The following is a 21,006-nucleotide window of genomic DNA, read 5'->3' on the forward strand; positions in this document are numbered from 1 at the left end:
GGGCTCTCTCTATACCAGCTTTTCTTTACCCATCTTCCCATTGCCACCTAGCGTAGTTTGGTTTGTAAATCTATTGTCTACAGATAGTGTGCAGCAAACACGGGAGAACGCACATCTCTTGGACATACTGAGGTCATTTCTTTTGGATGTACACCCAAGAATAAGAGAGTTATTTACAGGGAAAACCATGTAACAATGGTGAAAGAAAAAAATGCAAATAAGTGAAAAGCTAACCCATGTTTGTCAATTGCAAAATTTGTATTGTTAAAATACCCATACCATCCAAAGGAATCCACTTATTCAAGGCAATCTGCATTAAAATTCCAATGTGATCCTTCGTAAAAATTGAGAAAAACCAATCCTAAAATTTATTTGAAAACAATGAATGCACTGAATAACCAAAGCAATTTTGAGCAAGAAGAACAAAGCTAAAATCACCAGACAAACCAACTTCAGAGTATTCTACAAAGCTACATAAATCAGAACAGTATGCACTGGCATAAAAACAGTCACATAGGCCAATGGAACAGAATAGAGGGAACAGAAATAAACCCACAGTTACAGAAAGCTGATTTTTGACTAGTATGCTGACAGACCTTCAGAGTGGTAAACTCTTTATTGAATGATGCTGAGAAAATTGGATGTCTACATGGTCAAGAGTGAAACTAGATCCCTAGCTCCAACTGTATGTAAAAATGACCTCAAATGGATTAAAGACTTAAATTTAAGAATCAAACTACAAAACTACCAGATGATAGCATAGGGGATTTCTCCATCACATTTTTCAGGCTACACATATTTTTGGACAAGATCTCAAAAACATAGACAACAGAGACAAAAAAAAAGAAATACAAAATAGGATTACACATCAAACTAAAAGTTTTCACAGCAAAAGAAACAAGGAGAGAAAGCATTTGAATTTTAAATATAAAAGGGGTTAATAGACAGACTATATAAGAAACTCAAATTAACTCAGCAGCTAGAAAAACAACATTATTTTTTTAGAAATGAACAAAGGACCCAGATAGATATGCCTCTAAACTACAATATACAAATGGTCAATAGGCATATGAGAACAATGTTTACATCATTAATCATCAGGGAAATGAGGGTCAAAATGAGTTTACCTTATCCAATCAGAATGGCCACTAGAAAGAAAACAACAAGGTCAGCTGTCCTGGGCCTGAAGACTACACCAGCTCTTATCAATCACCTGCAGGAATATAGCTTAGTATAGTCATCTGGAAAACAATATGGAAGTTTCTAGAATCTCAGACTAGATTCCCGAATCAATAGCACACTTCCTAAGTAGTTCACCTCTCCCAGCCAGCAAACACTGGGATTTTCATTTCAAAATAGGTACTTGAATTCAACTTTAGTCTTGTTGAGTTTAACACAGGCCCACCACAACACACTGGTTCATGCTCCTTGTAAGTGACTGGGTTTCCTTAATCAGAGTTTTTCTATTCCTACTCAGGGCAAGAGAACTGCATAACATTTTTTTTTAAATTAAAACTTTATGGTAAAGAATTTGCAGATAAGAGCCAGGCGGTGGTAGCACACACCTTTAATCCCAGCACTTGGGAGGCAGAGGCAGGTAGATCTCTGTGAGTTCAAGGCCAGCCTGATCTACAAGAGCTAGTTCCAGGACAGGCTCCAAAGCTATAGAGAAACCCTTCCTTGAAAAAAACAAACAAACAAACAAAAAAACACAACAAAAATAAAACAAAACAACAAAAAAAGAATTTGCAAACAAGAAAAAAAAATAACACATCGAAATTAGTCGGATCCAAAGTCTACTGCATAGCATTCTTTAAGGAATGGGTAAGTTCAGTGCAATGATGGAGTATTTGTATTCATCCTGAATGTAGAAGGACACTCTGATGTAGAATACAACATTGGACGGATCCTGAAGATATTATGCTAAGTGAAACAAGCCAGTCTGACAAGGCTAAATATCATGAGTACACTTACAAGAAGAACCTAAAGCGGTCATAGTCATAGAAGCAGAGAGAATGGTGGTGACCAAGGCGAGGGGAAATGGAGGGCAGTTTGGTGAGAATAGTTTCAGTTTTGCAAGATGAAAAGAATTTGAGAGGTGAAGGGTGGCACTGGTTGCACAATAACATCAATGTACTTAAAGCCACAGAAGTGTACATTTAAAAGTGCTAAAGTTATATATTCTATGTCACTCATGCTTAGCTACAATTTAAAAACAACAAGAGAAACAGATATCATAGTAGAAGACCGTTTTTGTTGTTATTGTTGTGGGTTTGCTCTTGCTATTGAATAGAAGATGTCTGTTTATGAGCCCATGCTGCAGAGACTTACTTTTGTGGAAATAATCATGATAACACTGGTCCTGATGCAAGTCACAGAGGGTCCCAAGTGTGAGGTAACCCCATCCCCGCACTTTCATTGGTTCTTTTCACTCAGGATGAGATCATCTCTGTGTGGGACACACTCAGATGCTGGGGACAAAATGCTTTCCTACACATTGACGTCTTCTATGTCCCGGAGCATTAACTAGCCAGGACAGTGAAGCAAGGCCTGCTGGTCACAGCCAGCAAGGTGGTGCAGGATTACCACCCCAGATGATAATGCCAGGATCTTTCTAGTGTGACTGACCTTCTGGAATCAAGCAGCTGGGCTGGGATATCCCACCCATCTGATGTAACAGGGATGATCAACCTGGGCAAGCTCAAACACCAAGTCTCTCTCTCCTTGTGTCTATGGAGAACAACGGGAAGCCCGTTTTATTCTGATTTATAGTATTTCGCTTCAGCTGAGCAATTTTTTTTGTGGCCAGATGACTTTTGTCTGAAGCAAGTTGATAAATACTTGAGAAAGATTCTTGGAGTTGAGGCTGAGCTTTGGAATCTGTTTTTAATGCTCAGCTTAATCTAACCATCAAAACACGAAGAGTGGAGAGTCAGAAATAGGTGTCAGCTGCCGGAGGGCTCCGACTTCTGTTCTTAGCATCACTGTGCACAACAGGCAAGAGGTGGAAGCAAGTCCAGAATCCACAGATGGAAGAACATGTAAATAAAACGTGGTATATACATACAAAGTTCTGACAAGCTACCAGAGGCTATAGCCTTCCTCCATTGTGTGGTCCTAAGGTCATGGTGGCTGGCTGTGCATCCACACAGCAGGCTCATTCATGCTTTCTGTTTGTTTGCTTTTGTTTTTGTTTTTTGAGACAGGGCTTCTCTGTGGCTTTGGAGCCTGTCCTGGAACTAGGTCTTGTAGACCAGGCTGGCCTCGAACTCACAGAGATCCGCACGGCTCTGCCTCCCAAGTGCTGGGATTAAAGGCGTGCACCACCACCGCCTGGCTTCACTCATGTTTGTTGTTTGTTTGCTTAATTTCTAGTGGTATTGGTTATTTTTACTATCACTGTGATAAAAATGCCTGGAAAAATACATTGTGGAAGGAAGGACCGATTTTGGCTCATAGTTCCAGAGGAGTCAGTCTGTTGGACTGGGAAAGGCATGGCAGACACAGCAGCTCACAACATGACAAAGCAGGAAGCAGGAAGCAGGCACAGAATGGTGAGGGGGTGAGTACTGGCCTTTCTTCCCTTACCCCTTGTCTGCTTGTATTCCACCTGTGCTTCCAGCTCTTGAGATGGTTAAGTGTGTGATTCCTTCTCGGCTAATCCTCTGGAAATGACCTCAGAGACAGGTGTGCTCTGATGTCCTAATGATTCTAAGCCAGCCACCTTGACCTTGAAGATGACCCATAACACGGGAGATATTGGAGATGGAACCTCAGCCCTTGCACAGGTGCTTGCTAACATTGAATCACACCACCAGCCCTTGGACTCACTCAAACAATCAGCTATTCTAAGTGTCCTGGCATTTATTTCTCGGCCTCACACACAAACACCATTTCAAATCAGTGCTAAGTATATGAACTTAGTGAAAATCTAGGCCGGACATTGGTGGAAGTACTGTCTATAACACACAACATTGTGGTAGGAAATTAAACATTTAATCAGCAAAACAAATGCAGCAGCATCATCTGGAGACCAAAGACTCCTGCCGCATGAATGCTATGGGAGACCGTGCGTGGATCTAGGAAGAGGGGAAAAGATGTTACTCAAGGACAGCTGGAGCCTCCGACAAACCCAGATGATGGGCTCAAGAAGATTCTTTGATCAATGCTTAATTTCTCAGTTTTCATCATGGATTGTGATGAAATACCAGGGTTTATAGCCAGATGTGCTGGCACACACCTGCACTCCCAGAAATCTAGAAGCAGAGACAGGAGGATTTTGAGTTCAAGGCCACCTTAGGCTTACAGTAACATCCTGCCTCAAAACAATGAATGGATAAATCAATCAACCAATCAGTAAATAAAAGTTATTGTTCTCAAGATTTAGAGCTACATAATTGGGGTTCCTTTAGTATATTCTCAAGTGGCTCAGAAAATATGCTATTGTGTTTATGTAACTCCTTATAAAAAGAGGAAATCACACAGACACACACAGACAGACAGACATACAGACAGACAGATACACACACATCCTGACACCATTGCACTCTCGTGTACTTATGAAGACAGCAGTGACAGAGCAAGTGGGGACAAGTGTAAGCAATTAGAGAGCTGGAACTAGGGCAACGAATGCATTTACAGGAATTGTCATGCTACAACAGCAACTTCTATGAAATTTAAAACTCTATCAGTAAAAACCACTCCTCTCTCAGGAAATGGAAACTCATTCCAACAGTGTGTACAGGAGTGACAGCAAGCTGCTGGGAATCATTTTCTTGGTTTTTAGTGTCTCATTTTACACATTCTTTTTGTTTGTTTTTGTCTTTTCAAGACAAGGTTTCTCTGTGTAGCCCTGGCTGTCCTGGAACTCACTTGTAGACCAGGCTGGCCTCAAACTCACAGAGATCCACCTGCCTCTGCCTTGCAAGTGCTGGGATTAAAGGCGTGTCCATCAAGGTCCAGCTACTTTGCTCTTTCTTCTGGAACACTCTGTCAGTTCTGTTCCTTGCCCTTAAAATCTATAATAATGTACATTTGGAACAGCAGAAGTGAGGCCAGCTGCTTGGGGAGACACACCCATTTCTGCTCAGACTGGCAGTTCTGGGGCATGGGGACCAGTGCCAGTGGTCACCAGGCAGGACTTCTTGTTCTAGGGAGAGGTTAACCTCTAGGTTCCTGATGAGTCTGCGATCCATAGCCATGGTTTGAAGTCTTCTCTGGTTCTTGTTCCTGTGGGGCTTCTGGGGCAAGAATATAACTGTCTTATGCCTTAGTTTGTTTACTTGTAAAAGGTATACTGGACAATGGTGTAAGGAATATTTTCAGCACGTTGTGGGCCTAAGGCCCCAGCCAAAGTCAGCTCACAACACTGAGTGTGTGAAAACATTAGCACACAGGCGTATATGTGAATACATATCCCCCCACACTCTCATGTATATATACTGCACAAACACATGTATGCACATATACCACAATACATTTTACATACATACACAATGACATATTTACACACATACATAGGCACATATATACACATTCACACATATGCATATATATACACACATGTACCACATTTACACACATATACATTAATATACACACATATACATACATATATGCAGGTGTTTAGTTTGTGACCGCTGGTCTCAAATTCACTGTACAGCCAAAGAGGATGACCTTGAACTTCTGATACTCCCACCTCCCAAATGCTCAGATTACAGGTGTACCTGTACCCAGCATGAACATCTGTCTTTACTGAACTCACCCAGAGGATGTGGCTATAAATGGTTCCAGAAAGGTGTGACTTTCCATTTCACTACATTGTTAACTTAGGTGTCACTTGAGAAAAATACGAATTTTATTTGGTGGGATTAGAGAGGTGAGACTTAGTGTGTAAAGCGTTTGCCAAGTGGGCATGAGCTGCCTGAGTTTAGATCCCTAACACTCATCTAAAAAGCCTAGTGTGAAGGTGTGTACTTGGACACCCAGTGATGGGGAACTGGGAGAAGACAAAGGGGACAGGGTGAGGGTGTGGGCTCACTGGCCAGTGGTCTAGCTAGTAGGTTCAATTAGACACTGTTGCAAAACAAAGATAGAGCCAGGCATGGCGGCAGACACCTTTAATCCCAACATTTCAGGGGCAGAAGCAGGAGGATTTCTGGGAATCTGAGGCCAGTTTGGTTAACATAGTGAGTTCTAGGACAGTCAAGACTACATAGTGAGACACTATCTTAAAAAAAAAAAAAAAAAGCTGAGCCAGGCAGAGTGGTGCGTATCTTTAATCCCAGCACTCTGGAAGCAGAGGCAGGTGAATCTCTGTGAGTTTGAGGCTAGCCTGGTATACAAAGTGAGTTCCAAGACAGCCAGGGCTGTTACACAGAGAAATGTTGTCTTGAAAACAAACCAAACCAAAAAACAAAAGCAACAACATTGATGATGTTGAAAAACAAAGAGGAAGACGACATGGGATACCAACTCTGGCCTCCATATACACACACGCAACACAAATAAGAATAAAGATAGAAATACTAAAACTCAGTACCATATAAATAGTGACTGCGGAACTGGAACTTTTCTCCGTTTGAGTTTGTAGGCTGGGAGACATGGCAGGGGACATCCAGGCTAGGACTTCATTAAGCCAGAAGCCAATCTGCTCTGGTGACAGGTGCACCTGTTTATCTCCTTCGGTAGACCGACACTGAAACCTGGAGGACAGGCATGTTGCATCCTGCCTGTAATTCCCATCACTTGTCCCTAAGGCAGCTCTTTTCAAATAGAATAGTAGGTATGCAGCACACAGCCACAGTTTCTGAATGGAAGGGGGTCCTCCAGCTCCTGCTGACTGTAATTATCACCTCTCCAGTCCGATTTTGAAGAATATTGAAAATTCAAACTAGAGGCTGAGTTCGTGAACAAGTAAATGAAGGCTGAGTTGCCTGACATTTCCCCAGCCCTCTCGAAACTTTTTGTGATGAATCTTTCTTTCCAACAATCATTTATTTACCCAAGGATTAGCATGACTCACCTTGCTTTGTTATTCAAACCTTTTATAAAGTTCGTACTTATGGAGGAGAACAGGACGTTTCTTGGACGGCCCTCACCAAGCCTAGATGCCACAGCCTTGCAGCTGTGATGGGTGGAGACAGGATTGCACTGTCCCGACTTTAGGAACTTCTCAGGAAGTCAATGCCATAGGCACAGGAAGGTAAAAAGTACACTCTGAACTGGGCATAATGACACTTGATTCTCATATCAACGAAACTGCTAGAAGTTGGAGGTCATCCTGGGCTACACAGCAATTTCAAGAGACGTTTGGGCTATCTAGGCAGACCCTGTCTCAGAAGCAAAACAAAACAAAAAACCAACCACAACTGCTGAGGGCTGGGGGTGTATCTCAGTGAAGAGTGCTTGCCCAACAGGCACAAAGCTGTGACTTCATTTCCAGCACCGCACAAACCAGGTGTGGTGGCCCAGGCTTGTAATCTTGGCACTCAGGAAGCAGAGGCAGGAAATCATACATTCAAGGTCATCCTCTATATGCAGGGAGTTCAAAGTCAGCCTGCACCAAATGAGGCCCAACTCCACAACAAAATCATCATTATTGTAATGGTCAGTCCTGTCCCTTTAAGAGATAAGCATCCCCCCACCACCACCACATCTGCTGAGGCAGGCAGATCTTCCTTCCTGTCTGCCGCCTGCAGCCCAAGTCCCTCCTTTTCTGTCTCTCACCAGCCATGCCGAGGACCTGCTGGCCCTCATGGCCTGCAGGCTACTTGGGGGCTCCCGTGACCCCTGTGGTCTCAGGACCCGCTGCCTGCTGCCCGCTGATGCTGGGAGACCTGTTGTGTGGTCTCACGGCTGCTGCCCACTGCTGCCACTCAGAGACCTGCAGCGTATCTGCTGCTGCGCCCCTCACGGATTTGCAGCATTTTACTTAAACCATAACAATTATTAACAACAAAACACCTCTTGAAGCAACAGAGATAAAGTAGTTTTAAGGTAGGCATGTTCTAAAACCTAGTTGTGAATAGTAGACCATGGCCAGATAGGGTTGTTTGCATGATCATGGGGCTGTACTCGGAAGGTTGAGGCAGGAGGCTCTCTGGGAGGTGGGGCGGAGAAGAAGAGGAGGAGGAGATAGAGGAGGGAAGAAGGCAGGAGAAGGGAAGGAGGCAGGAAAGATATCCAGTTAACTAGCCCCAGCTGACAACAGCTGCCCCTTACTGTGTACAGCAGGTGCGATCCACCATCCCACTCAATTTAATTGTCCTCCTAAGCACCATGGAGCAGAGCCTGTGGTTCACCCCACCTTATACATGGAGAAAGGGAGGCTCAGAGACCACGAGGAGCCGTGCAGCAGGGAATGGAGGATTGACCAGGCCAGGGCCTTCCCATGAAGCAGGCCACACACAGCTCTGAGATGCTAAAGTAACCTTGGGCTCTGACTTCCAAAAAGTGGGACTGGGGAAGGAGGGGAAATCCCCACAGGTCTCAGAACTGGAGGCTGTGCAAGCCCACACCACCTTCTTCTTCTCCAGCTCAGTCTCTCTGCATCTGCACCTCCTCCCTGGCTGGTGGGCATTTCCTGGGCATTTCCTTTCCCTCTGGTGATAAGACACGGGGCCAGGAGGAGCTCTGCCTGGGGTTGAGGGCTTGTCTGGAAGCCAGAGAAGTCAGGAAGTTTATTTCTCTGCTGAGAGCCTAGTGCAGTTCCTGGGAACAGCCCTGAGAGTCCTGACAGCTCCTTCCCCAGGAAGCTGTCAGTCAGAGCAGCACCAGTGTCATATGCCAGAGGTCATTTTCGGGTGGCCAATGGAACTGTGTGTATCCGGCCTTAGATAGGCTTCTCCTATTTGTCCATGGTGAAGACCACTTTAATATCGAAATAAAAATATATTACATGCCAAAAAAAAAAGAGAAAGAAACAACCAAAAACCAGGAAACCTACACACAAATCTAGATTTCTAGCTTCTGAGTCATTGTGTTACTGTCTTCTTTATTTTTGTAGTAGTATTTTTATATTTTAATTAATTTTTAAACACACCAGAGAACCATGCAATACTGTCTGCATGGGATGCAATTCTGGACCACAAGCCTGCACACTGCCTTGCAACTAGATGGGTGATAGTAGACCCTTGACCTCATCTTCATTGCTGACTGAGGTCCCTGTGTTATCTTCAAAGCGGTCATTTCTGCAGTATTATGTGTCTGAATTACCAACGCGATAAGACAGGATTGAGCTCCTGCAAGAAGCCAGGACCCGAGGGAGAGCATGAGCTTGTCATGCAGCACATGTGACCACTCCCGACTGGCTCAGTGACACCCTTACACTCTGGTCTTTTGGCAGATCAAAGACCCTGGCATGTGTTTGTTTTTGTTGTTGTTACTATTTGTGTGTGTGTGTGTGTGTGTGTGTGTAGCTGTATACAAATAGCCCGTGACTTTCAGGTCTTTACTTTTGAGGGACGCACTTTGACGACTGTCCGCAATGACTCCATCCTCTCTCCTGCTGCTTCTCTTTCACTCCCCATGTTGTGCTCCATGAATTCATTTTTTAAAAAGAGGATTGGCTAATTGCCTTGGGATGTAGCTGAGGTGGCAGAGTGCTTGCCTATCATACAGAGAGTCCTGGGTTTGATCCCCAATACCATATAAAGTGGGTGAGGTGGACATGTCTGAAATCCCAGCACTCAGGAGGTAGAGGCAGAAAGATTGGAAGTTCAATGTCATCCTCAGCTACAAAGAGTTTGAGGTTAGTCTTTTCAGGAGGAGGGCGCAACGTCCCTAAACACATGGTCTGTGAATGAGATGTACCCCAGCCTGGGACAGTCTTAGAGAAAGAGAGAGAGAGAGAGAGAGAGAGAGAGAGAGAGAGAGAGAGAGAGAGAAAGTGAGAGAGGAGTTTTCAATATTCCTCCTTTGTTACTCTCCAAGTGTCTGCAAAGACCAGCTGGTGGGAAACTGGGGCAAAGGGGACATCTCTGGCAACCTCTGCTAGGCACATGAAGAACCATGTGCAGAGAGGCCAATTGGGCTAGTTTCAAATGGCTGTGTCCTCTGAGGAAATTCGGGAAGATAGTTATACTTCGGCTTTCGGGGGGTGACTTTCATAAAAGTGACACTCTGTGTCTGTCTTCTCAAAGTGTTCCTCAACTCTTAACTGCACTAAGAAGGGAATCTCAGCCTCTCACCCAGCTGCAAAACTGGCCCTGTCCCCCTCCGCTCTCATTTCCTGCTGTCCTGACTCCTGGTTCTATGCAGAGCCTCCCATGCTGTCCCAGGACCCGGTGTCAGCAGCTTCATTGCATCTTTATCCCCTCCCACCCCCATGCAGTTCAACCTACCTTTCACCTCCCCAAGAAGGCTTCCCAGCCCCTACACAGCGAGTCCTATACTCCCTCCCGTCCCTCAAGCCCAGGTTTCTCTGACTGTTATGCACTTCCCAGGTACTGTACACTCAGAGCCCAGGACTGGCCCTGCCATTGTGGGTGCTGGCTCCCTTCCAGGTGGACGCCTGAATCCCGCATGGAAACATATGCCCATACGCACTGCACATTCTTCACCCAGCCAGCCAGTTTACTGAAAACTTGGGCTTATAGGCCACAGATTAGCCAAGCTAGGGCAACATCAAGCCAGTAAGAACATCTCTGTCCTGGATAAGCATAGACTAGAGGGTGCTAAATGTACGAGTATACTTTCTTCCTTTCCTTTCCTTTGCTTCCAGAAGGCTTGATGCAGACCCAGCTAGAGAAACCTCAGGCAAGGATCATCTCCATTTTTACAGTGTGCGTCAGCACCTCTCAACCCCAGCACTACTAAAAGGTAAGGTTGGTTAATGATCCTGTGTTTTGTAGGAAGTTTGGCAGCACTTCTGGCCTCTGGCCACTAGAGGCCAGTAGTTCCTCCATGCAAGCTGTGGCTGCCAAAACTATTGAGCTGAACAAGCCACCAGCCCTAACCTGCACCTTCACGACTCTGAGATCAGCCATGGCTCTGGAAACACTGAGAGCAAGAGAGAGGATTTCCCCCACGTAACTGATACACAGAGAAAGCAATCACAGGTGACCCAGGCCGCTACAGCACAGGTCTGAAGCGGGACAGAAACCAACAGGTTCTCACGGCAAACATAACTAAATGGCCCCCTCTCCTGCCACAGAAGTGTTCGCAGTGGTGTGCCAGATAGCAATGATAACACCATGGCTTCCGCAGCCATAGACCGATATCTTCAGAGCACACATTGGAACCAATTCATTTTACAACCCAGGCGGGAAGGTGACGTCACACCATTTTCCAAAGCGTCTTCCATCTGTCTCTCTCTCTCTCATTCCCCTCCTTCTTTCCTGGTCCTCAATCTGTGGGCTCAAGAACTCCTGCTAGTTCACCCTCACAGCTAACTTAAATCTCACGGGTGTCTGCTGCCATACCTATCTTAGCCTTGTTATTTAGTTTTTGAGACTGGGTCTACATTATCCAGGCAGCTTTTGTACTCGGATGCTCAAGCGATCCTCTTGCTAGGATAAGATATTTGTTACCAGGCAGTTCAAGGTTTTCGTTTTGTTTAAAAACAACGGCCAAGTCCCCTGAAGCTTACATGGAGACCAGCAGACCACATCCAGCTTCAGACACTGCGGGCCACAGTGTGCTGGAAACGGTCCTACAACCCCACTCTACACTTGCGCTCGCCGCTTTTGACAAACACAGCACCTGTTCTCTCATAAGTTCACAGCATTTCTGGGAAGGCATACCCTGGGGGCTGCTCTGGGGTCTAAAATCTTTGAGGTCACTGGGGAGAGGCCTGTCTGCACACCTAAAAAGTGTTTTCTCCAGAGAAGGTCACCGTCCCCGTGACTGCTCCATATGGAATTTCCGGAATGATCAATCCAGAAATACTGCAAATCCAGTTAGATCGCTTGAGCCACGTGGGGTGGAAGTACTAGGGTCTCAGGGTCACTGGGGTCAAAGCTTGGGTCTTGCACACCCTAATGAGCTAGGCTTAGCCACTGTCTTCAATAGGGGCACTAAAGAGGAAATGAAGCAAGATTAATTCACAGTGGCCAAAAACATTGGAAGAAGAAAAAAATCAAGGAGGTCAATGATCATGCACACTACCTAACATGAGGTTTATGCTCAAGGAGAGGGCAAGGGTTTGTGAGACTACACCGTCCTGGTCAAGGTGAGGTTGTCTCCATCCCTGAACCACCACTGTCTCAGCTCTGGGCAGGACTGTGTGAGAATTCTCCCACTGGCTAGCATCAGGTTATCATTCTTGTCTTTCTCCCAGCATAAGACTCCTTGGGTAATATGAATTTCTTGGGGTTCATTGACTCAACAGTTTAATAGCTGAAGGGAAGGGCCCAAGTGTCTCCCCTTAGGCTGCCTTTTCTCTTGCCAGGATGGTTATATAGCTCAGGGCAGAGCCAGGCTAGGCCAACCCCCATGCTCTACAATATCTAGCTCTAAGCTGTTTTCCCACCTGTAAAAGGAGCTGCTTAGGCCAGAAAAGCATTAAATCTTTGCTGCCCGGTGTGGCAGTCACTAGCTATGTATGGCTGGTGAGCCCTTAACATGTAGCTGATGCAAACTGAGACATGCTTGAGTGCAGAACACAAGATAATATTTTTTTCTTAACAAATGTATTTTGGCACATGTTTCAGAATGACATGCTGTCCCTGGTAAAATATATTATTGTCAATTAAAAATATAGTACAAAAATGAAAAATTCTTATTAAAAATTTTCACTTTCACGAGATATTGTAGATACACAGGGCCAAATAAAGCTTGCTTTCTGAGATTAACTTTACTTATGTGGTTTTTTTTTAAAAAAACAAACAACAAAAACAAACATTTTTCATGTGACTCTAGAAAATCTTAAATTATATTTGTAGCTTGCATATATTCCCATGAGACAATGATAAGCTATCGCCTATCAGCTGCTATCTGTGAAAATAATGTATTTATGGGAAGCAGAAGACATAATACCAAAAGCTTTGTAACATCACAAATGAACTGTTACTCTGACTAAATTTCTAATCATCATTGTTTCCACCACGAGGTATTTTGGTGTGTTTGGTGATAGACCAAAGGAGTGAGCTTCCTGAACACTGGTAGATGACACCATCTAGTCACATTCTAGGGGACATACAGGGAGGCCAAAGGGACAGTAACACTTTTCTCTAAGGCTTTTAATCATCCACACAGCCACAAAAGGATTTGCTCCATCAAATTTTGGCTAAAATGGTCTTTGGGGTCCTCTCTGTCATTTTTCATTCCTCTGCCGTATCTTTCCACTGTTACTCAAGAGTGAATTGTCTTCGTTTGTACACACGGAGAAATGAACAGCTATACAAAGACATTCTGAGAACTCAAATGCAGGGAGAGCTGCTGAGGTTCAAGCGGCAGTGAGGCTGGCCCAGTTCCAGCTGGAACTGAAGACTGATTAGCATTTCAGGTGTCCAGAAAAGACTGGCAGTTAAGGGGACTCAGCTGAGATGAATAGAGTCTGTCACCCATTTGGTAGAGCTAGGTTTCACTCAAAGCACCCCCATCCTTTACCATGCTAGAAAGCTCCCCTGTGGTGTCTATGACATGTAACTGCAGGTTTTCAATTTCTAACAGGCAAGCACAGCACACAACCTGGTCTAACCTGTGCAAACCAAACACACAGAAGGGTCTCTAAAATGGAGCCCCCACGGTGATTAGGGCCCTTGAATGAAGGCAGCTTAGGGTAAGGCTGGAACTCAGCATCCGAAGCATGCTGGGTAAGTCTAGCAGTGTGCCACACTCCTATTGTTCTCTGCTGGATGGTGATGGGTCCAGGGATGTCCAAAAGGCTCAGGCACTTGTGCCGCAAAGGTGAGCAGGGTCTCTGTGATTCAAACACATTTCCTTCCTAGTTAATTAAGATCAACGTTCACATTGTCTCTCAGGCCCAGGCAGGCAAAAGTCCCACTTAGTACAGGGGAGCTCTACACACAAGTTCAGGCAGGCAAGGGTGGGCCAGGAGAGGAAGCTCAAAGGCATTCCTACACATGTGGGTGGTGTGTGTTGGTCACCTGACATCATTCTTCACGGTGCGTGTGGAGACCTTCCTCTTAGAGGCTGAGTCATAATGATAAAAGACCAGGAAACACATCTGATGGAGCTGAAGTTGTGGACTGAAGTTTAAATCCTGGAACTATATTGGGACCACAGCTATGCCTTTCTTTATACTATCTCTACATGTGTGCACACAGTTTTGTGCACATGTGTGTGTGTATATGTGAGTGCATGCACACACGTGTGTGTGGTGGGGTGGGTGCAAACTTGGAGGTCAAGGAATGGCCAGCTGTGGATGCTGTTCCTTAGGTGCCTTCCCCTTTCTTTGTTTCGAGGCAGGAGCTCTCATTGGCATAAAACTTTTAAAACTAGGATAAGTTATGTGGCCATGAGATCCAGGGACCTACCTGTCTTCGCCTCCTATCTTGCCATCCCTGGAATTATAAGTGTATGGCACTACATTCACTCAGCTTTTTAATCTGAGTTCTCGGGCTTGGACAAACCTTTGTGAGGCAAGTGCTTTATCAACCAAGCCATCTCCCAAGCTCCCCTCACTGAACCCCGTCATACACTCACTCCCCGCCCCCACTCACACACCATTTCTACTTGGATTTTATCTTCAGATAAAAGTGAAGGAAGATCTTCACTCATTCAGCCTGTGTGAGCTTTGCTACCCGTGGATAAAGTAGGTCAGTCTAGCCTGGAAGGACAGGTCAGAGGCAGAGGGTGAGGACAGGACAGGTGATACATGAGCAAACCTTGGAGACTGACAGTCAACGGTTTGGTCTCAGTTGCATGCTGCTGCAGCAGAACAGGTGACAGGGAGTTGAGGAGAACGCAGATACAACCTGGTGGTCCTGGAACGTGAAGGTAAAGCCTGTTGACTTGATCTGAAGTTGGTAACTCAGAACCATGGACGCGTTTGGGGTAGTGTAGCTGGATGGTGAGCATCAACCGTGATGTCTACTCATGGAAGAGTGAGGTCCTAAGCAGATGGAAGATGTAGTGGAAGAAGGGTATGGACTTGGACTTATAAAAGATCTGTCAGTACTGGGTCCCTGAATTGGGTAGGGGCCTTTTGGAGAAAGCTGAGAGATGTGGGATTAGTAAGGATCATGGTGACTGAGTATCTGTGTTCCTAAATCAGGTCCACCTGGAATGTCTCCAGCCTGGGAGACTTTCTTATATAACTCTCTCATCTTATAGAAACTTGTTCATCCAATTCACCCTTCAAATCTGGTTGTCGTCAGTGTACAGATCTATTACATAGTTACGGATACCTTTTTACTCCGTCTAGGGCTCCATGTTTCTCCATCTCCCCATGTTTTCACAGAGGCCTAATAAAGCAGGAAGACGGCATTTGTCACGGGTAGCTAAGAAAAATTAATCATGGTGCTCTGAACAACTGGAAAACGTGTGTCCAGCATAGGAATTATGTGGCTTCCGGGATGTGACCCTACAGGAACAATGACCAAGGGCAGCCACAGTTATTCCAGGATGCTCAGACCATCCATGTGGCCTTGTGTTCTCTAACCTAAGTTACTTTTCCAAGCCAGGACACTTGAGAAGGCTCAAATCGAAGCTTGACAGTGGTGTTTAGCAGTTCTGGCTTAGAGCACACACTGGGTAGGGAGAGGTGTGATGAGGGCGAGGTTGCTGGGTGTCTTTCAGTGACTGAGCTCTGCACAAGACCACAGAGCACTGATAGCCAGGAAGGATAAGCCTAGTGCGGAATTTAGCAAAGAACCCAGAATCCTCATCCCCAGTGTCAATGGAGAAGTGTTTGACCACTGCAGAAACGTCATTCTGAAATTCAGCTTCACTCCTGCCTCCCAATTTTAGCTGTCAAGTGAACATTCTCTTCTTTAATAGAGATTTTTCTGGAACCCCAGGGCAGGTTGCCTATTCTCAAAGGCTCCATTTACTTTTCAACCCAGGGACTGTCCTCTTCACGACTGACAATACTGTGTCTGGCGTTGGCTGATTTCGGTAGTTATCTTTCTTTACTACCAGATTAAATGCTCCATGAGGTCAGGAATGGCTTTTGGTTTTTCTCCAGCTGGCCTGGGTCAGAGTTTGGTGGGATCACACGTGCTTTAAAGACATGGCTCTAAATAAAACATGTGGCATCATGGAAGAGCCCATGTGTCCTAGAATGCGCTGAGGGGCATATCATGTGGGTCACTGGATTCCAGTTTGCTATTAAAAACGTTCAAAGGGCATTGTTTTATCCTTGTGGATAACTCTATGCTACTGCTGGCGTAGAATACAGATCAACAGTGCACATCAACATGAGGAAGGGGGGAAGCCTACATAAAAGTGGCTGTCATTTACATGATTATCTAACCTAAAGAAAGCATATAATTTAAGTTCTGTCAGAAATATAGATTATAAGAAATGGTTCAGACATCTTTGTTGGAATTTCCCAAAAGGTCTGACCCAGGAGAGTTCAAGAAACAGGGCTCATAGTGTGCTTAGCTAGCTTCCATCTCTTCCCCGGCTGATTCCTTCCCTTAACATAAGACAGTATTACAAGTCAATTGCTCTGCCTGCTTCTCTACTGAAAATTAAAAATGAAACAACCACTTTCCCAGGGCTGAAAACAAACATCTGGCCAGAACCAGCTTTCAGACGGACAGCGCACTGGCTCCAACAGGACCTCTGCCGCAGAAGATTTCGAACACAGTCTGACCACTCTCTATTTCCTTCCTTTGCCTTGACTTTGAAGTCTAACTACTATGTAAGCTATGATTCCACAGGGCTCCCTGTACATCCTAAGGTGGTAATTAGGGACTAGCCAATATTTAGGCTAATTTAGGCAATGCTTTGGGATAAAGCAGGGTTTGAGATGGTGTCTTTGCAAGCATAGCCCAGTGTAAGATATAATCTAGGGTTCTGGGGTTCAGCAATAGGTCCCCAAGAGACCAAAGGACTCACCTCCTCCCATCTGTCTCATGTGAGAATTAGTTACATGGGTCTGATGATCACTGAGTAAACTAATTGAGGCTTGAGATTACTTATGTGGACGTAGCTTAACTACGTGGACGGAGGATGGAGGTCATGTGTGTCAACATGACTTAATTCTTCTAGGATCTTGCCCAGAGTCAAGGTTCTAAACCAAGAAATAGCTTTTCTGTTTGCCGCCGGAAATCCCAACAGTTTGCTCACTTGGGAGAACAGCTTGCTTTTCAATGATTCACTCGACAAGACTCCCCTCAAGAACCTCTGTCCACCAGCTCCGGGATGTCACCTACCAAGCTTTGCTAAGATCCTTCTGTAGGACTTGGGACTTGACATCCAAGCCCCATCAATACACCTTCCAGTGGTCCCTCACCTAGACACCATTACGACTGTGGTCCTGAGGGCGTCCTCATTTCAGCAATAAACTCAGCTTTTTTCTATTGGCAAGGCTTTTGGGGGACTGTCTACACAGTCAACCTTTGATGTGGCATCAGTCACCATCTCCCTGGAAACAGGGAGCACAGATAAGAGCAAAGACATCCTTATTAACAGATGAGGGCTTTAGAATTAAACATAAGCACTTTTTCCCTCAGTAATAAAGCAATAAAATTCCTTTATTTGTTCCTCCTCTGGGGACAATGGCCATTGTTTGGAACACCTGACTGCAATATTTTTCAAGTGTGCACATTTAACTCTCTTTCTTCTATTATTTTCGGAAAGGGGGCCATGATTCAGAATTTTGCAAAAATATACTTGCATTTATTTGAGGGTATAAGTAAGCAAGACAAAAAGCCACAAAGGGGAAACTCACTTGCAAGTAAACATTAGAAACGACTATCTAATCTTAAATGCACAAACTCTCTCCCTATAAAATACCCTTTAAAACTTCCCTCATTAAGCCAGAAAGTTACTTTAGCCCCAGCAATGCCCACATGATACAGAAAAGCTGTATGGTTTGAGTCTTGTCTTACCCTTGCCCCACCATGAGAAACCTTTGGGTGTTTGGAAAAATACACCCGGAACTAATATTTAATCAGCCTACGGTGAGGTCCAGAAACCGTTGGTGTTTTGCTTTGGTTTTCTGTTTCTTCGGTACTTTAATGGTTCAATCAGGCGAATACACTGGTCCCACACCATTAATTTTCTGGAAAGCAAAGTCCAGCTTTTATCCTAAAATTCCCCAGCTGAAAAACACCGGAACAGCTCACCAGATCAGTCCCTCCAGGGTCCTACAGTGTGGCATCTCTGCCCCAGTCCCCAGCCAGTGAGGAAGTATTAAGTCACAAAAGCCCGGTCCTGCTGTGAGCACCAACCCTGCTCTCAGGCAAGCTCCTCTGGCCCCAGCTGGTTCAGCCAGCGGGCTTCCAAGCTCTAATCTGCAGCTTTGGGTGCCTGCAGCTCCCCAGTCAGCCACGCAGAGGAAGCAGAGCTGAGATCCCAAAATCCGGCTTCCTTTTACCTTAAAGAAACTTCCTCGCTTGTCCAGACCGCGGGCGCCCATGGTCCAAGCTGACATTTCCCCCAGCGAGGCTCTACTGCGTGCCCGGGACTCCTGAAGGTACAGATATTTTCAATGGTTAGTCCAGTCTGTAGGAAATTCCTTTCTAAACCACAGAACACTCACAACAACCTTCCTGCCAAGATCTTTTTCCGTCAACAACATTGTGCCATTTATTTCCCACCAAAGCCCTTACATCTCCTTTCAGCCCGATTTCCTGCCGCAGCCAGCACTCTTCCTAGACCGTGCCCCACCTCGCTGCCCCACCCCCTCTGCCAGCAGCTGACGTAGAAGGTCCTTAGGACTCCAGGGAGCATAATGATGGCTTTGTGTGTTTGCTTGACCCCATGCCGAAGTCCAAAAGGAACCAATATTAGTTGTCCCCATAATCTGCTCTGAAAGCTTATAGATTTCATATGGCAGACCGCAGAAGAATGGAGTTCTCTATGTCCCAGGAAATCCTGCTGTTAGGGGGTGAGGTCAGCGTTCCCTCAGTCAGCTCCCCTCCCGGGCAGGCAAGGTCAGCAGAAGGGCACTAGGGAGAAATCCCTCTGTTTTTCCTCCTTAGAAGCCAGCGGGACTGGATGCAGCCCAGAGAGTTACTGTTTACAGAGCTCATTTGTGTAAGAGGACGCCTGTAAACAGCTCGGATCATCCAGGGGCTTGGGGGTTGGGCTTGCTTTTGGAACGCAGGAAAATTTAAAGAGGATAACAACATGGTCCTGAATCATCACCCAGACTATCTCGCTTGGAATTTCCCCTCCTAGAACACAGCACAGAAACCACTGACATCCACACATACCGTACAACGACTTCCTTCCACCCTCATGGCTAAGTTAAATGGGTACACACACCTGGTGCAATGGATCCGACTGAGACAGGTGTGCACTGAGGTGGCAAGGAAAGTCCCCAAAGCCTTCCTTGTCCAGTGAAACTGAACAGGTTTAAACAGAAAACACACAAAGTGCTCTCTCTCTTTCCTCTCTCCCCTTCTCTCAGTCTCTCCCGCCTCTCTCCTTTCCCTCCCCCTCTCAACCATACACCAGCATCCCTACTTGCTATAACATGCACAGGCCAGGGTATATTGCAGACGTGAACGACACAGGAAGTAGGAAGTGAAAACATCACTCAAATCGTTAAGGAATATTAAAAGTGGTTGGGCTGCAGGCATGAGGTGGGGAGGTACCAAAGCCTGGGTGACAGAGCCAGCCCAGCACCAGACACTGAATGTTGAAGACGCTGTTAGCCATGGCCTAACAGGGGGAAAGCAAAGTCTACCACAGAGCAATGCCCGGGTGTGAAAGCAATAATCTTCACAAAGACTCCTTTGGCCCCAAACCGCCTCTCAACTCACACCTATAGTGAGCTATTTGGTTGGACTCACGTGTGGCATCTTGTCTAGGAGAAACAGTCTCTCACATACCCAGCCTTCCTTCCAAAACCTCCTCTAGTTGAGGTGTTGCTCCAGGTCTTGGTCACTTTAAGTCTCTCCTGCATTCTGTTCCATGCATGACCCTGCTGGGTTGAAGGCCAGTGTTCTAAAACCCTCCTGGAGAGGTGGCAAGCTTCATGGCGATCCCGCTGACTCTAGAGGTTCGGGTTCGGCTCAGCATCTAAGTGGGAGCCTAGCTCCAGCGTTTTTTGAAGTCCATCCTTATTAGCAACGTCCATAGACTGGCGTCACTCCAGAGGGAAAACACAGCGCTGTGTTCAGAACTGGAGCGGGATGGGAACCTTGGGCAGCAGCCGTTTAACTGTTTAGACCCAGAAACACAGACACTTTAACAGAGTGTACGCTTCAAACAAACCCGAGGCCTGTCATCTTTCTTTCTTCTGGACGTTTTCCTGGCAGAAGATTCCGCATAGCCTGGCAATTCAGGAATTGCTAAGGGAGAGCCAAGACTTCATTCCTCATCCAGAACGGTTTCTTTGTTCGGCTCCAGGGTTTTCCACATACAAACCTTTGCTGATGGGCTGAAAAGCACACAAGGAATTCTGCTTTTGGCCATGAAGTTGTCAGAACCCCTGAAGTCTGCTGCTGCTTTAATTGGCTGCTGACACCTGTATACACCTGTACCTCAGGCAGTCCTGATTGAACATTCAGCTGGATTCTGTGGGGGCCGGCAGATTGCTGTATTTCTTTTAAAGGATGAAGGTGATGTCCTTTCTTTATTGTAAAGCTTCTTTCTCCAAGACAAGACCACCTTGACAAGTGCCATAGCAGGTACATGTCACGTCATGGGAGATGGGGACAGTACCACAGTTGAACCAGACTAGACAGTGCATGTGTGTGCATAAACGTGTATAAGGTTTTAGGTTCCTGGGAGTTTTAGCTCATGACCATGCAATGCAATGTTTTTCTTCCTAAGCCATAAGTTTTTCAATACTTTGGCCCAACATCCACAGCACAATCTCGAGGTGACTGTAGTCCTGTTCCCCTCCTTTCAGCTCCCGGTCCTTCCCGTAGATACCATCTAGCAGTGGGATCCCCAAACTACCCGGTTACAACTGGA

General features: G+C 45.6%; 1 protein-coding gene across 4 annotated transcripts in view; it reads right to left on the minus strand.

Annotated features, from left to right (window-relative positions):
- Rin2 (Ras and Rab interactor 2) overlaps positions 1–21,006 on the minus strand; it is a 207,530-nt gene that overhangs the window by 76,610 nt on the left and 109,914 nt on the right. The window contains exons 1-2 of one of the 4 annotated variants that reach the window (XM_087911149.1): positions 19,917–20,135; positions 18,455–18,547 (exon numbers count right to left, since the gene is read on the minus strand). In XM_087911149.1, the coding sequence (XP_087767275.1) occupies positions 18,455–18,511 (57 nt within the window). In that variant the 5' untranslated portion in view covers positions 18,512–18,547; positions 19,917–20,135. Of the gene's footprint in view, positions 1–18,454; positions 18,548–18,689; positions 18,815–19,877; positions 19,897–19,916; positions 20,136–21,006 lie in introns of those variants that run through there. The other 3 variants (XM_087911145.1, XM_087911147.1, XM_087911146.1) reach the window with 3 other exon arrangements.

The sequence above is a fragment of the Myodes glareolus genome, chromosome 10 (genome assembly GCF_982192425.1).
Source record: "Myodes glareolus chromosome 10, mMyoGla1.1, whole genome shotgun sequence".
Lineage (NCBI taxonomy): Eukaryota > Metazoa > Chordata > Mammalia > Rodentia > Cricetidae > Myodes > Myodes glareolus.